Source organism: Coloeus monedula (genome assembly GCF_965178545.1).
Source record: "Coloeus monedula genome assembly, chromosome: 29".
Classification (NCBI taxonomy): domain Eukaryota; kingdom Metazoa; phylum Chordata; class Aves; order Passeriformes; family Corvidae; genus Coloeus; species Coloeus monedula.
Window position 1 is genome coordinate 2,613,756 of NC_138809.1, and position 17,743 is coordinate 2,631,498.

The 17,743-nt window shown below is 49.4% G+C and overlaps 1 protein-coding gene across 1 annotated transcript; it reads right to left on the bottom strand.

Moving 5' to 3' along the window:
* Positions 1-415: 415 nt before the first annotated feature.
* On the bottom strand, positions 416-16,172 carry PSMB4 (proteasome 20S subunit beta 4). The gene is made up of 7 exons (XM_082298926.1): positions 16,046-16,172; positions 13,929-14,135; positions 11,628-11,774; positions 7,807-7,888; positions 2,518-2,634; positions 656-744; positions 416-550 (listed from the first exon to the last, which is right to left on the bottom strand). The coding sequence occupies exons 1-7, from the start codon at positions 16,159-16,161 to the stop codon at positions 538-540; spliced, it is 771 nt and encodes a 256-aa protein (XP_082155052.1). The 5' UTR covers positions 16,162-16,172; the 3' UTR covers positions 416-537.
* Positions 16,173-17,743: the final 1,571 nt, after the last annotated feature.

Below are 17,743 nucleotides of genomic sequence, written 5' to 3' on the forward strand. Positions count from 1 at the left end.
AAAGGGCTGGAATTGCCATCCCTGGAATGCCCCAAAATTAGGGATGAATTAGGGGTGGTTTTGGAAGTCCCAGGGTCCGTTTTCCCACCTCAAAAATTCCCAGATTTTGGTAAAAACCAGGATTTGGAGCCGCAGCCTCTGCCCGGAACTCCGGAATTCCCTGAAATCGCTGTTTTTTTGGGAGCATTCCCGAGGTTTTGGAGGATCCCCGAAGCGCAGGGTTAAGGGGTGACCTTGGAATTCCCGAGCTCTATCCCAAAGGGGCTTTTCCCACCTCAAAAATTCCCAGATTTCGGTAAAAAAAAAAAAAACAAAACAACAAAACAACAAAAAATCAGGATTCAGAAACCGCAGCATCCGCCCGGAATTCCCCAAATTTGGGAGAATTCCCAAAGAAACACACACAGAGAGTGGCTCTGAAAGGGTTGATCTTTATTCCCAAAAATCCGTCGGATTCGCCATTCCAGAGGGGGGGAAAAGAAGGGATGGGATTAAAAAAAAGCAGGGATGGGACAAGGTGGGAGCAGCTCCAGGAGATCACTCGAAACCGCTGGAAAAAGGGGGGGAAAAAATGGGAAAAACGGGAATTAGGCAGGAAAATCAGCTGGATCCAACCTGGAATTCCCAATCCTGGGTTTTTCCAGGTGGGAATTACCTGACCAGGTGGGCGATGTCCCAGTTGGCCTCCAGGGTCAGGGGTCCCTCGAGCTCCACGCCCTTCTCCGTCACCACGGCAACCTCGTACTGCGGGAAAAATCCCGGAATTCCCTCAATTCCGGTGGCTGGGATTCCCTGGAATCCCTCTGGAATTCTGTGGGGGATGGGCTTGTAAGGGGGTGTGGGGTTGAATGGGATTGGGAAGGGGAAAATTCCTGGGAAAACGTCGGGGAGCGCCAAAAAAAAAAAAAGGAAAAAAAAAAAAAAAAAATCCCAGGAATTCCAAGGGGGGAAAAAGGTTGGAAGTTCCCTAAAATTGGATCGTTTGGACTCAAAAAACCTCTGGAATTCCAGAGATTCTCCAGATGTAGGGATGGGACAAAAATCCCCCAAACTGGGGTCACTGGGAGTGAAAAAATCCCAGGAATTCCGGAGGGGAAAAGGTTGGAAGTTGTGGCTGCAGGGATGGGAGGATTTTCCTGGGAAAACCTCGGGAATTGGGGTCGCTGGGATTCAAAGAAAAGCGGGATTTTGGGGTGGATCCCGTGGGTTTTGGGGTGGATTCCCAGGATTGGGATGGATTTGGGATGGGTTCCCATGGATTGGGAAGGATTTGGGATGGATCCATGGATTGGGATGGATTTGGGATGGGTTTGGGATGGATCCCATGGATTGGGATGGATTTGGGATGGATTCCCAGGATTTGGGATGGGTTTGGGATGGGTTTGGGATGGATCCTGTGGATTTGGGGTGGATTTGGGATGGGTTTGGGATGGATCCCATGGATTGGGATGGGTTTGGGATGGATTTGGGATGGATCCCATGGATTTGGGATGGGTTTGGGATGGGTTTGGGATGGATCCTGTGGATTTGGGGTGGATTTGGGATGGGTTTGGGATGGATCCCATGGATTGGGATGGGTTTGGGATGGATCCCATGGATTAGGGATGGATTTGGGATGGGTCCATGGACTGGGGATGGATTTGGGATGGATTCCCAGGATTTGGGATGGGGTTGGGATGGGTTTGGGATGGATCCCATGGATTGGGATGGGTTTGGGATGGGTCCCATGGATTAGGGATGGATTTGGGATGGGTCCATGGACTGGGGATGGATTTGGGATGGATTCCCAGGATTTGGGATGGGTTTGGGATGGATCCCATGGATTGGGATGGGTTTGGGGTGGATTTGGGATGGATCCCATGGATTGGGATGGGTTTGGGATGGGTTTGGGATGGATCCCATGGATTGGGATGGGTTTGGGATGGATCCCATGGATTGGGATGGATTGGGATGGATTTGGGATGGATCCCATGGATTTGGGATGGGTTTGGGATGGGTTTGGGATGGATCCCATGGATTGGGATGGATTGGGATGGGTTTGGGATGGATCCCATGGATTGGGATGGGTTTGGGATGGATTCCCAGGATTTGGGATGGGTTTGGGATGGGTTTGGGATGGACCCCATGGATTGGGATGGGTTTGGGATGGATCCCATGGATTTGGGATGGGTTTGGGATGGATTGGGATGGATCCCATGGATTTGGGATGGGTTTGGGATGGATTGGGATGGGTTTGGGATGGGTTTGGGATGGGTTTGGGATGGATCCCATGGATTGGGATGGGTTTGGATGGATTGGGATGGGTTTGGGATGGATCCCATGGATTTGGGATGGGTTTGGGATGGGTTTGGATGGATTGGGATGGGTTTGGGATGGGTTTGGGATGGATTGGGATGGGTTTGGGATGGATCCCATGGATTGGGATGGATTTGGGATGGATTTGGGATGGGTTTGGGATGGATTGGGATGGGTTTGGGATGGGTTTGGGATGGATTGGGATGGGTTTGGGACACTGACCCTGTTGAAGGAACGCGCATCCCGGTAGTAGAGCACCCTGAGGCAGCGCTCCAGCAGCTCCCGGGCCTCCTCCCGCGTCGGGATCCGGTCACGCTCCAGAGCCGCCCGCAGCAACGGCTGCACCGGGAACGGGATCGGGAATGGGATTGGGAATGGGAATGGGATTGGGATTGGGAATGGGAATGGGAATGGGATTGGGGATGGGAATGGGAATGGGATTGGGGATGGGAATGGGATTGGGAATGGGATTGGGAAAGGGAATGGGATTGGGAACGGGAATAGGAATGGGATTGGGAATGGGATTGGGAACGGGAATGGGAATGGGATTGGGAATGGGAATGGGATTGGGAATGGGAATGGGAACGGGAATGGGATTGGGAACGGGAATGGGATTGGGAATGGGATTGGGATTGGGAATGGGATTGGGAATGGGAATGGGAACGGGATTGGGATTGGGAATGGGATTGGGATTGGGAATGGGAATGGGAACGGGAATGGGATTGGGAATGGGAATGGGAATGGGATTGGGAATGGGAATGGGAACGGGAATGGGATTGGGAATGGGATTGGGAATGGGATTGGGATTGGGAATGGGATTGGGAATGGGAATGGGATTGGGATTGGGAATGGGAAAGGGATTGGGATTGGGAATGGGATTGGGATTGGGAATGGGATTGGGAAAGGGAATGGGATTGGGATTGGGAAAGGGAATGGGATTGGGAAAGGGAATGGGATTGGGAATGGGAATGGGATTGGGAATGGGAATGGGATTGGGAATGGGAACAGGAATGGGAACGGGAATGGGATTGGGAAAGGGAATGGGATTGGGAATGGGAATGGGATTGGGATTGGGAATGGGATTGGGAATGGGATTGGGAATGGGATTGGGAATGGGATTGGGAATGGGAATGGGAACGGGAATGGGAATGGGAACAGGAACGGGATTGGGATTGGGGATGGGAATGGGATTGGGAATGGGATTGGGGATGGGAATGGGATCGGGAATGGGATTGGGAACGGGATTGGGAATGGGATTGGGAATGGGAATGGGATTGGGGATGGGAATGGGATCGGGAATGGGATCGGGAATGGGATCGGGAATGGGAATGGGATTGGGAACGGGATTGGGAATGGGATTGGGAACAGGAATGGGATTGGGATTGGGAATGGGATTGGGGATGGGAATGGGATTGGGAATGGGAATGGGATTGGGAATGGGATTGGGAATGGGGATGGGATTGGGAACAGGAACGGGAATGGGATTGGGAAAGGGAATGGGATTGGGAAAGGGAATGGGATTGGGATCGAGATCAGGAACAGGAATGGGATCAGGAACGGGATTGGGATCAGGAACGGGAATGGGATCGGGAATGGGATTGGGATGGGAACGGGAATGAGTTTGGGATTGGGAATGGGAGCGGGAATGGGATCGAGATCAGGAACAGGAACAGGATCAGGAACAGGATCAGGATCGGGATGGGGAACGGGAATGGGAACGAAGGAAGGAGTGAATTGAGTCATGAATTAACGAATTAACGAATTCCATTGGAACGAAGCAGCAAAATTGAACGGAGGAGAAAGGGATGGAAAGTGAAGGGAGAACCAGCGGGGAGGAACAGAGCTTGGAATGAAAGAAATGAAATGGAATAAAATGGAATAAAATGGAATAAAATGGAATGGAAATGAAATGAAATGAAATTGAAATGAAATTAAATTGAAATGAAATTAAATTGAAATGAAATTGAAATGAAATGAAATGGAAATGAAATGGAAATGAAATGAAATGGAAATGAAATGAAATGGAAATGAAATGAAATGGAAATGAAATGAAATTAAATTGAAATGAAATAAAATTAAATTAAATTGAAATGAAATAAAATAAAATTAAATGAAATTGAAATGAAATGAAATTAAATTGAAATGAAATTAAATTGAAATGAAATTAAATTGAAATGAAATTAAATTGAAATGAAATTAAATTAAATTGAAATTAAATTAAATAAAATTAAATGAAATTGAAATTAAATTAAATTGAAATGAAATGGAAATGAAATGGAAATGAAATGAAATGAAATGAAATGAAATAAAATGGAATAAAATGGAATGGAAATGAAATGAAATTGAAATGAAATTGAAATGAAATTGAAATGAAATGAAATGGAAATGAAATGAAATGGAAATGAAATGAAATGAAATTAAATTGAAATGAAATGGAAATGAAATGAAATTGAAATAAAATGAAATGAAATTGAAATGAAATGAAATTAAATTGAAATGAAATAAAATAAAATTAAATTGAAATGAAATAAAATTAAATTAAATTGAAATGAAATGGAAATGAAATAAAATGAAATAAAATGAAATAAAATGAAATAAAATGGAATAAAATGGAATAAAATGGAATGGAAATGAAATGAAATTGAAATGAAATTGAAATGAAATGAAATGGAAATGAAATGAAATGAAATAAAATGGAATAAAATGGAATGGAAATGAAATGAAATTGAAATGAAATTGAAATGAAATTGAAATGAAATGGAAATGAAATTGAAATGGAAATGAAATGGAAATGAAATTGAAATGAAATGAAATTGAAATGAAATGGAAATGAAATTAAATTGAAATGAAATGGAAATGAAATGAAATTGAAATAAAATGAAATGAAATTGAAATGAAATGAAATTAAATTGAAATGAAATAAAATAAAATTAAATTGAAATGAAATAAAATTAAATTAAATTGAAATGAAATGGAAATGAAATGAAATGAAATGAAATAAAATGAAATAAAATGGAATAAAATGGAATAAAATGGAATAAAATGGAATAAAATGGAATAAAATGGAATGGAAATGAAATGAAATTGAAATGAAATTGAAATGAAATGAAATGGAAATGAAATGAAATGAAATGGAATAAAATGGAATGGAAATGAAATGAAATTGAAATGAAATTGAAATGAAATTGAAATGAAATGGAAATGAAATTGAAATGGAAATGAAATGGAAATGAAATTGAAATGAAATGAAATTGAAATGAAATGGAAATGAAATTAAATTGAAATGAAATGGAAATGAAATGAAATTGAAATAAAATGAAATGAAATTGAAATGAAATGAAATTAAATTGAAATGAAATAAAATAAAATTAAATTGAAATGAAATGGAAATGAAATGAAATGAAATGAAATAAAATGAAATGAAATGAAATAAAATGGAATGGAAATGAAATGAAATTGAAATGAAATGAAATGAAATTGAAATGAAATGAAATGAAATGGAAATGAAATGAAATGAAATGAAATTGAAATGAAATGAAGTGAAATAATGTGAAATAAAATAAAATAAAAAGAAATAAAATGAAATGTAATAAACCAAAATAAAATGAAATAAAATGAAACAAAATAAATAAAAGTAAGGTAAACAAAATAAAAAAATAAAATAAAATAACATGAAATTAAATTAAATTAAACAAAATAAAATAATTAAATAAAAAAAACCAAAATGAAATTAAGACTTTAAATAAAATAAAATAATATAAAGCAAAATTAAAATTAAATTAAATTTTAGAATTAAATAAAAGAAATTAAATGAAACAAAACAAAATAAAGCAAAATTAAATAAGAGAAATTAAAATAAATCTAAATAAAATAAAGCAAAATTAAATTAAATTTAAAAATTAAATAAAAGAAATAAAAAAACCCCAAAAATTAAATTAAATGAAAAAAACCTTAAAAAATTAAATAAAACAAAATAAAATAAAATAAAACAAAACGAAATAAAATAAACCCAAATAAAATTAAAGAATTAAACAAAACAAAATAAAATAAAACAAAACAAAATAAAATTAAATTTTAAAAAATTAAATAAAACAAAAAAATAAAATAAAATAAACCAAAACAAAATAAAATAAATAAAATAAAATAAAACAAAATAAAGAATTAAACAAAATAAAATAAAGAAAAATTAAATTAAATTAAATTTTTAAAAAATTAAATAAAACAAAGCAAAAAATAAAATAAAATGAAACAAAATAAAATGAAACAAAATGAAATAAAATAAAACAAAATAAAATTAAAGAATTAAACAAAATAAAATAAACCAAAATTAAATTAAATTTTAAAAAATTAAATAAAACAAAACAAAACAAAAAAATAAAATGAAGCAAAATAAAATAAAATAAACCACAATGAAATAAAACAAAATAAAATTAAAGAATTAAACAAAATAAAAGAAAATAAACCAAAATTAAATTAAATTAAATTAAAAAAAAATAAAACAAAATAAAATACAATAAAATGAAACAAAATAAAATGAAACAAAATAAAATTAAAGAATTAAACAAAATAAAATAAACCAAAATTAAAAATATAAAATAAAACAAAATAAAAGAAAATAAACCAAAATTAAATTAAATTTAAAAAAATAAAATAAAACAAAAAAATAAAATAAACCAAAATAAAATACAATAAAATGAAACTAAATAAAATAAAACAAAATAAAAGAATTAAATAAAATAAAATAAAACAAAATTTAAAAAATAAAATAAAATAAACCAAAATAAAATAAAATAAAATTTAAAAAAATAAAATAAAACAAAAAATAAAATAAAACAAAATAAAATACAATAAATGAAACAAAATAAAATAAAACAAAATAAAATTAAAGAATTAAACAAAATAATATAAAATAAAATAAACCAAAATTAAATTAAATTTAAAAAAATAAAACAAAAAAACCCCAAAATAAAATACAATAAAATGAAACAAAATAAAATAAAACAAAATAAAATTAAAGAATTAAACAAAATAAAATAAAATAAAACAAAATTTAAAAAATAAAACAAAATAAAATAAAATAAAATAAAATTTTAAAAAATAAAATAAACCAAAATAAAATTAAAGAATTAAACAAAATAAAATAAAATAAACCAAAATTAAATTAAATTAAATTTTAAAAAAAATTAAAAAACCAAAATAAAATAAAATTAAATTTAAAAAAAAGGAAAGAAAACAAAATAAAATAAAATTAAATTTAAAAAAATAAAATAAAATAAAACAGAATGAAATGAAATGAGATGAGATGAGATGAAATGAGATGAAATGAGATGAAATGAGCCAAAATGAAATGAAATGAGCCAAAATGAGCTGAAATGAGCCAAAATGAGCTGAAATGAGCCAAAATGAGCTGAAATGAGCCAAAATGAGCTGAAATGAGCCAAAATGAGAGTGGCTGAAGCCAAAGCAAAGGAATGAAGCCAAAGGCCCGAGGGCCGCAAGGGGGCGCTGTACCTGCGCCAGGTAGGCCCCGAATCCGGTGGCGAGCGACGGCGCCTCGAAGGCGACTCCCAGCATGTCCACGTATCCCAGGAAACTGAGGGGCAGAGAGGGCAGTGAGCTGGGAGGGACTGGGAACCAGCCCGGGAGTCACTGGGAGGGACTGGGAATCACTGGGAATCACTGGGAACCAGCCCGGGAATCACTGGGATGGACTGGGAATCACTGGGAATCACTGGGAACCAGCCCGGGAATCACTGGGATGGACTGGGAACCAGCCCGGGAGTCACTGGGAGGGACTGGGAATCACTGGGATGGACTGGGAACCACTGGGATGGACTGGGAATCACCCGGGATGGACTGGGAGTGAACCGGAAGGGATTGGGAACCAGCCCGGGAGTCACTGGGATGGACTGGGAATCACCGGGATGGACTGGGAATCACCCCAGGAATCACTGGGAGGGACTGGGAATCACCCCGGGAATCACTGGGATGGACTGGGAATCACCGGGATGGACTGGGAATCACCCCAGGAATCACTGGGATGGACTGGGAATGAGCCGGGATGGACCGGGAGTGAGCCGGGAGGGACTGGGAACCAGCCCGGGAATCACTGGGATGGACTGGGAACCACCCTGGGAATCACCCCGGGAATCACTGGGATGGACCAGGAGTGAGCCAGGAGGGACTGGGAATCACTGGGATGGACTGGGAACCAGCCCGGGAGTCACTGGGAGGGACTGGGAATCACCCGGGATGGACTGGGAACCACTGGGATGGACTGGGAATCACCCGGGATGGACTGGGAGTGAACCGGGAGGGATTGGGAACCAGCCCGGGAGTCACTGGGATGGACTGGGAATCACCGGAGATGGACTGGGAATCACCCCAGGAATCACTGGGAGGGACTGGGAATCACCCCGGGAATCACTGGGATGGACTGGGAATCACCGGGATGGACTGGGAATCACCCCAGGAATCACTGGGATGGACTGGGAATGAGCCGGGATGGACCGGGAGTGAGCCGGGAGGGACTGGGAACCAGCCCGGGAATCACTGGGATGGACTGGGAACCACCCTGGGAATCACCCCGGGAATCACTGGGATGGACCAGGAGTGAGCCAGGAGGGACTGGGAATCACTGGGATGGACTGGGAACCAGCCCGGGAGTCACTGGGAGGGACTGGGAATCACTGGGATGGACTGGGAACCACTGGGATGGACTGGGAATCACCCGGGATGGACTGGGAATCACCCGGGAGTCACTGGGAGTGAACCGGGAGGGATTGGGAACCAGCCCGGGAGTCACTGGGATGGACTGGGAATCACTGGGATGGACTGGGAATCACCCCAGGAATCACTGGAAGGGACTGGGAACCAGCCCGGGAACCACTGGGATGGACTGGGAATCACTGGGATGGACTGGGAATCACCCCGGGAATCACTGGGATGGACTGGGAATGAGCCGGGATGGACCGGGAGTGAGCCAGGAGGGACTGGGAACCAGCCCGGGTATCACTGGGATGGACTGGGAACCACCCTGGGAATCACCCCGGGAATCACTGGGATGGACCAGGAGTGAGCCAGGAGGGACTGGGAATCACTGGGATGGACTGGGAATCACTGGAGATGGACTGGGAGTGAGCCAGGAGGGAGCGGGAGTGAGCTGGGATGGACTGGGAATGAGTCGGGATGGACTGGGAACCACCCCAGGAATCACAGGGATGGACTGGGAATCACTGGGGATGGACTGGGAATCACCCCGGGAATAACTGGGATGGACTGGGAATGAGCCCGGGAGGGACTGGGAATGAGCCTGGGACGGACTGGGAATCACCTGGGATGGACCGGGAGTGAGCTGGGAGGGACTGGGAATCACCCCGGGAATAACTGGGATGGACTGGGAATCACTGGGATGGACTGGGAATCACTGGGGATGGACTGGGATTCACCCCGGGTATCACTGGGATGGACTGGGAATCACTGGGATGGACTGGGAATCGCCCGGGATGGAGGAGGAACCACCCTGGGAAAAGGGAAGAGGAATTTCTCTGGGAAAAAGCAGGAACCACCCCCGGGAAGGAGAAGGAATTTCCCAGGGAAAGGAGGAGGAATTTCCTAGGAAAAAGCAGGAACCACCCCCGGGAAAAAGCAGGAACCACCCCAGGGAAGAAGGAATTTCCCAGGGAAGGAGCAGGAACCACCCAGGGAAAAAAGAGCAGGAATTGCCCTGGGAAGGAGCAGGAATGTCCTGGGAAGGAGCAGGAATGCCCTGGGAAGGAGCAGAATCCCCTGGGAAGGAGCAGGAATGTCCTGGGAAGGAGCAGAATCCCCTGGGAAGGAGCAGGAATCCTCTGGGAAGGAGCAGAATCCCTGGGAAGGAGCAGGAATCCCCTGGGAAGGAGCAGGAATCCCTGGGAAGGAGCAGGAATCCTCTAGGAAGGAGCAGAATCCCCTGGGAAGGAGCAGGAATTGCCCTGGGAAGGAGCAGGAATCCCTGGGAAGGAGCAGGAATCCCTGGGAAGGAGCAGAATCCCCTGGGAAGGAGGAGGAATCGCCCTGGGAAGGAGCAGGAATTGCCCTGGGAAGGAGCAGGAATGCCCTGGGAAGGAGCAGAATCCCCTGGGAAGGAGCAGGAATGCCCTGGGAAGGAGCAGAATCCCCTGGGAAGGAGCAGGAATCCCTGGGAAGGAGCAGGAATCCCCTGGGAAGGAGCAGGAATCCCTGGGAAGGAGCAGAATGCCCTGGGAAGGAGCAGGAATGCCCTGGGAAGGAGCAGAATGCCCTGGGAAGGAGCAGAATGCCCTGGGAAGGAGCAGGAATCCTCTGGGAAGGAGCAGAATCCCCTGGGAAGGAGCAGGAATGTCCTGGGAAGGAGCAGAATCCCCTGGGAAGGAGCAGGAATCCCCTGGGAAGGAGCAGAATCCCCTGGGAAGGAGGAGGAATTCCCTGGGAAGGAGCAGGAATCCTCTAGGAAGGAGCAGAATCCCCTGGGAAGGAGCAGGAATGCCCTGGGAAGGAGCAGGAATGCCCTGGGAAGGAGCAGAATCCCCTGGGAAGGAGCAGGAATCCCTGGGAAGGAGCAGAATCCCCTGGGAAGGAGCAGGAATGCCCTGGGAAGGAGCAGGAATCCTCTAGGAAGGAGCAGAATGCCCTGGGAAGGAGCAGGAATGCCCTGGGAAGGAGCAGAATCCCCTGGGAAGGAGCAGAATGCCCTGGGAAGGAGCAGGAATCCCTGGGAAGGAGCAGGAATCCTCTAGGAAGGAGCAGAATGCCCTGGGAAGGAGCAGGAATCCCTGGGAAGGAGCAGAATGCCCTGGGAAGGAGCAGGAATTGCCCTGGGAAGGAGCAGGAATGCCCCGGGAAGGAGCAGGAATGCCCTGGGAAGGAGCAGGAATCCCTGGGAAGGAGCAGGAATGCCCCGGGAAGGAGCAGGAATTCCCTGGGAAGGAGCAGAATCCCCTGGGAAGGAGCAGGAATGCCCTGGGAAGGAGCAGGAATCCTCTAGGAAGGAGCAGGAATTGCCCTGGGAAGGAGCAGGAATGCCCTGGGAAGGAGCAGGAATCCCTGGGAAGGAGCAGGAATGCCCCGGGAAGGAGCAGGAATGCCCTGGGAAGGAGCAGGAATGCCCCGGGAAGGAGCAGGAATGCCCTGGGAAGGAGCAGGAATCCCTGGGAAGGAGCAGGAATGCCCCGGGAAGGAGCAGGAATGCCCTGGGAAGGAGCAGGAATGCCCTGGGAAGGAGCAGGAATCCTCTAGGAAGGAGCAGAATCCCCTGGGAAGGCGCAGGAATGCCCTGGGAAGGAGCAGGAATTCCCGGAGCCGGGAATGCTGACCTCTCCCCGCCGTAGACGCCGGCGATGAGCACGGTATTCCAGAGGGGATTGATCTTGGAGCGCCGGTTGTACAGGACCCGCGTGAGCCACGAGTGCAGAGCCCGCGGGCTGTAGCTGTGCCCATCCCCCAGCAGCTCCTCGTCGATCCTGAAATTCCATGGAATTCCCGCCTTGGAGTTATGGAATTCCAGCCTTGGAGCCAGGGCTTGGCCGGAGTTGGAGCGGTGCATAAAAAAATTAACAACAACAACAACAACAAAAAAAAAAAGCGGGGATTTGGGCTCAAATCGGGGGTGGGAAATGGAGGAATTCCTGGGGATGGAAGGTTGGGAAATGCTGGGAATTCAGGGATTGGAGGTTAAGGAATTGCAAGGAATTTGGGGATTTGGGGCTGATGGAATTTAGGGATTGGGGCTGAAGGAATTCAGGGATTGGGGCTGAAGGAATTCAGGGACTGGGGCTCAAGGAATTCAGGGATTTGGAGCTCAAGGAATTCAGGGATTGGAGCTGAAGGAATCCAGGGATTGGAGCTCAAGGAATTCAGGGATTTGGAGCTCAAGGAATTCAGGGATTGGGGCTGAAGGAATTCAGGGATTGGGGCTGAAGGAATTCAGGGATTTGGAGCTCAAGGAATTCAGGGATTGGGGCTGAAGGAATTCAGGGATTTGGAGCTCGAGGAATTCAGGGATTGGGGCTGAAGGAATTCAGGGATTTGGAGCTCGAGGAATTCAGGGATTGGGGCTGAAGGAATTCAGGGATTTGGAGCTCAGGAATTCAGGGATTTGGAGCTCAAGGAATTCAGGGATTGGGGCTCAAAAATTCAGGGATTGGGGCTCAAAAATTCAGGGATTGGGGCTCAAAAATTCAGGGATTTGGGTTGAAGGAATTCAGGGATTGGGGCTGAAGGAATTCAGGGATTGGGGCTGAAGGAATTCAGGGATTGGGGCTCAAGGAATTCGGGGATTGGAGCTCGAGGAATTCGGGGATTGGAGCTCGAGGAATTCGGGGATTGGAGCTCGAGGAATTCGGGGATTGGAGCTCGAGGAATTCGGGGATTGGAGCTCGAGGAATTCGGGGATTGGAGCTCAAGGAATTCAGGGATTGGAGCTCAAAAATTCAGGGATTGGAGCTCAAAAATTCAGGGATTTGGAGCTCAAGGAATTCAGGGATTGGGGCTGAAGGAATTCAGGGATTTGGAGCTCGAGGAATTCAGGGATTGGGGCTCAAAAATTCAGGGATTTGGGTTGAAGGAATTCAGGGGTTGGGGCTGAAGGAATTCAGGGACTGGAGCTCAAGGAATTCGGGGATTGGGGCTGAAGGAATTCAGGGATTGGAGCTCGAGGAATTCAGGGATTTGGAGCTCGAGGAATTCAGGGATTGGGGCTCAAAAATTCAGGGATTGGGGCTCAAAAATTCAGGGATTTGGAGCTCAAGGAATTCAGGGATTGGGGCTGAAGGAATTCAGGGATTTGGAGCTCAAGGAATTCAGGGATTGGGGCTCAAAAATTCAGGGATTTGGGTTGAAGGAATTCAGGGATTGGGGCTGAAGGAATTCAGGGATTGGAGCTCGAGGAATTCAGGGATTGAGGCTGAAGGAATTCAGGGATTGGAGCTCGAGGAATTCAGGGATTGGGGCTGAAGGAATTCAGGGATTTGGAGCTCGAGGAATTCAGGGATTGGGGCTGAAGGAATTCAGGGATTTGGAGCTCAGGAATTCAGGGATTTGGAGCTCAAGGAATTCAGGGATTGGGGCTCAAAAATTCAGGGATTGGGGCTCAAAAATTCAGGGATTTGGGTTGAAGGAATTCAGGGATTGGGGCTGAAGGAATTCAGGGATTGGGGCTGAAGGAATTCAGGGATTGGAGCTCGAGGAATTCGGGGATTGGAGCTCGAGGAATTCGGGGATTGGAGCTCGAGGAATTCGGGGATTGGGACTCAAGGAATTCAGGGATTGGAGCTCGAGGAATTCAGGGATTGGAGCTCGAGGAATTCAGGGATTGGGGCTCAAAAATTCAGGGATTTGGAGCTCAAGGAATTCAGGGATTGGGGCTGAAGGAATTCAGGGACTGGAGCTCGAGGAATTCAGGGATTGGGGCTGAAGGAATTCAGGGATTTGGAGCTCAAGGAATTCAGGGATTGGGGCTGAAGGAATTCAGGGATTGGAGCTCGAGGAATTCAGGGATTTGGGGCTCAAGAAACACCAAGGAACTCAGGGACAGAACCCGCTGAAATTCGGGGGTTCGCCCTCAACGCCGGGAATCCATCGGGGATTTTGGGATGGAGAATTCCCGGCAATCTTACACCATCTGCTCCAGGAGCTGCCGCAGGTGCTGGAAGTCGGCCAGATCCCCGGAAGCTCCCAAAACCGTGGAATCGTTGACCTTGAGGAGGCGGGAGATGCCCCGGAAACGCGCCAGGGATCCGTAGGATCCCACCGTGTCCGCGGCCAGGATCACCCCCCCGGAGAATTTCAGCCCCAGCACCGACGTCCCCGTCACCATCGGGCTCCTGCCACGGGGGACGTTCCCAGTTTAACCCCAGTCGGAGCCCAGTTCGGCTCCCAGTTCGAACATTCCACGCCCCTGGAGTGTCCCCGGCATTCCCGGATTTTCTCCTCCTTCCGTTTCCTCCCTTCCCAGACCCCTAAACCCCCTCCCCGTCTCCCCAGTTCCCCCCAGTTTGGTCCTTCTGCACCCCTGGAGTCTCCCCAGCATTCCCAGATTTTCTCCTCCTTCCATTTCCTCCCTTCCCAGACCCCTAAACCCTCTCCCCATCTCCCCACAGTTCCCCCCAGTTCTGCTCCCAGTTTGCCCAATCTCCCCAGTTCCCTCCCTCCCCCCAGCCCTCAGGGACCCTCCCCAAATCCCCCCAGTCTCCCCAGTTTCCCCTCCCCCAGTCTCCCCAGTTTCCCCCCCCTCAACCCTCAGGGACCCTCCCAACCCCTCCCAGTCTCCCCAGTTTCCCCCCCAGTTCCCCCCTATTGCCCTCAGGGACACCCCCAACCCCTCCCAGTCTCCCCAGTTTCCCCCCCAGCTTCCCTCCCAGTTCCCCCCCCTCACCCCTCACAGACCCTCCCAACCCCTCCCAGTCTCCCCAGTTTCCTCTCCCCCAGTCTCCCCAGTTTTCTCCCCAGTTTCCCCCCCCCATCGCCCTCACGGACCCTCCCAGTCTCCCCAGTTTACCCCTCAGCTTCCCTCCCAGTTTCCCCCCCCTCACCCCTCACAGACCCTCCCAGTCTCCCCAGTTTCCCCCCTATCGCCCTCACAGACCCTCCCAACCCCTCCCAGTCTCCCCAGTTTCCCCCCCAGCTTCCCTCCCAGTTCCCCCCCCTCACCCCTCACAGACCCTCCCAACCCCTCCCAGTCTCCCCAGTTTCCCCCCCAGTTCCTCCCCAGTTTCCCCCCTATCGCCCTCACGGACTCTCCCAACCCCTCCCAGTCTCCCCAGTTTCCCCCCCAGTTTCCCCCCTTGGCCCTCAGGGACCCTCCCAGGCTCCCCAGTTTCCCCCCCAGCTTCCCTCCCAGTTTCCCCCCCCTCACCCCTCACAGACCCTCCCAACCCCTCCCAGTCTCCCCAGTTTCCCCCCCAGTTCCTCCCCAGTTTCCCCCCTATCGCCCTCACAGACCCTCCCAACCCCTCCCAGTCTCCCCAGTTTCCCCCCCCTCTCAACCCTCAGGGACCCTCCCCAAATCCCCCCAGTCTCCCCAGTTTCCCCCCCAGTTCCCCCCTACTGCCCTCAGGGACACCCCCAACCCCTCCCAGTCTCCCCAGTTTCCCCCCCAGCTTCCCTCCCAGTTCCCCCCCCTCACCCCTCACAGACCCTCCCAACCCCTCCCAGTCTCCCCAGTTTCCCCCCCAGTTCCTCCCCAGTTTCCCCCCTATCGCCCTCACGGACTCTCCCAACCCCTCCCAGTCTCCCCAGTTTCCCCCCCAGCTTCCCTCCCAGTTTCCCCCCCCTCATCCCTCACAGACCCTCCCAACCCCTCCCAGTCTCCCCAGTTTCCCCCCCAGTTTCCCCCCTTGGCCCTCAGGGACCCTCCCAGTCTCCCCAGTTTCCCCCCCAGCTTCCCTCCCAGTTTCCCCCCCCTCACCCCTCACAGACCCTCCCAACCCCTCCCAGTCTCCCCAGTTTCCCCCCCAGTTCCTCCCCAGTTTCCCCCCTATCGCCCTCACAGACCCTCCCAACCCCTCCCAGTCTCCCCAGTTTCCCCCCCAGTTCCTCCCCAGTTTCCCCCCTATCGCCCTCACGGACTCTCCCAACCCCTCCCAGTCTCCCCAGTTTACCCCTCAGCTTCCCTCCCAGTTTCCCCCCCCTCAGCCCTCACGGACCCTCCCCATCCCCCCCCCTCCCCTCAGCTCTCCCGCCCCCCCCTCCCCCGGCCCGCGGTCCCTCCCCCGCGCCCTCCCCGTGCCCTCACAGGGTGCGGCTGAAGGGCAGCGCGGCGGGGCCGGTGTCGGGGGCTCGGGGGATGTAGATTTGCCCCGGGGCCGGACCCCCGGCCCAGAACGGCGGCGGTGCTGCCCCGGCCTCCATCTTAGTCACGCTGCGACAGCGCATGTGCGGAGGAAACGCGGCCGCTCCCGGCCGCCGTAGCGTGTGGGCGTGGTTTTGGCCGCCATCTTGAGCGTGGCGGAAGTTCCTCCCCTGCGCTCGCCAAGAGCGCGGTTCCCTTCTCAAGATGGCGGCACCACCACGTGACCGCGCCCAGGTGGGGGGATGTGGGCGGGGCTTGATGCGTTTGGCCACGCCCAGAAGCGGGGATCGACCAATCAGCGGCGGGGGGCGGGGCCTGGGCGCAGGTAACGGGTTACGGTGGGAGAGGAGAGGAGCGGGCGGTCAGTGGGTGGGGGGGCACCGGGAAATGGGTGCTGTGCCACCCCCGGCAGCGGCCTGGGGACACCGGACAGGGTCCTGTCCCTCGGGAGAGCGTCCTGGTGGCACCGGAGAGGGACCTGGGGACACGGGACGGGGTCCTGGTGACATGGGAGGGGGTCCTGGTGACACCAGACGGGGTGCTGTCCCACGGGAGAGGGTGCTGGTGGCACCAGACAGGGTGCTGGTGGCACTGGAGAGGGTCCTGCCCCTCGGGAGAGCGTCCTGGGGACACCGGACAGGGTCCTGTCCCTCGGAAGAGCGTCCTGGTGGCACCGGACAGGGACCTGGGGACACGGGACGGGGTCCTGGTGACATGGGAGGGGGTCCTGGTGACACCAGATGGGGTGCTGTCCCACGGGAGAGGGTGCTGGTGGCACCGGAGAGGGTGCTGGTGACACCAGACAGGGTGCTGGTGGCACTGGAGAGGGTGCTGGTGGCACTGGAGAGGGTGCTGGTGGCACCAGACAGGGTGCTGGTGGCACTGGAGAGGGTTCTGCCCCTCGGGAGAGGGTGCTGGTGACACCGGGCAGGGTGCTGGTGGCACTGGAGAGGGGCTTGTCCCACGGGAGAGGGTCCTGGTGGCACCAGACAGGGTCCTGGGGACACGGGACGGGGTCCTGGTGACATGGGATGGGGACATGTCCCATGGCACAGGGTCCTGGTGACACCAGACAGAGTCCAGGTGGCATGGCAGGGTATCCTGGTGGCACCGGAGAGGGTCCTGGTGGCACCGGAGGGGGTCCAGGTGACATGGGAGAGGGTCCTGTCCCAAGGCATCGGGTCCTGGTGGCACCGGAGAGGGTTCTGGGGACACGGAAGAGGGGCTTGGTGACACTGGAGAAGATCCTTGTGGCACAGGAGAGGGTCCTGTCCCATGGGAGAGGGTGCTGGTGACACCAGACAGGGTGCTGGTGATACTGGAGAAGGTCCTGGTGGCACACACAGGGTCCTGGTGGCACACACAGGGTCCTGGTGGCACACACAGGGTCCTGGTGGCACGGCAGAGGGTCCTGGTGGCACACACAGGGTCCTGGTGGCACACAGAGGGTCCTGTCCCACAGGAGAAGGTGCTGGTGGCACGGGAAGGGCTCCTGGTGACACAAGACGGGGTTCTGGTGACACACAATGGGGTCTTGCTGTCCCTTAACAGGGTCCTGCCCACCCTGGAGAGGGTCCTGCCCCATGGGAGGGGGTCTTGTCCTATGGGAGAGGGTCTGGTCCCCATGGGAGGGGGTTCTAC

What these genes read in the sequence shown, in the direction of transcription:
- PSMB4 (XM_082298926.1), bottom strand. Translation starts at nt 16,161, where the DNA reads ATGGAGGCCGGGGCAGCACCGCCGCCGTTCTGGGCCGGGGGTCCGGCC. An exon ending in GGCGTCTACGGCGGGGAGAG is followed by an intron (nt 7,889 to 11,627) that starts GTCAGCATTCCC and finishes TCTGCCCCTCAG; the next exon opens with TTTCCTGGGATACGTGGACA. An exon ending in ATGCGCGTTCCTTCAACAGG is followed by an intron (nt 745 to 2,517) that starts GTCAGTGTCCCA and finishes TTTTTCCCGCAG; the next exon opens with TACGAGGTTGCCGTGGTGAC.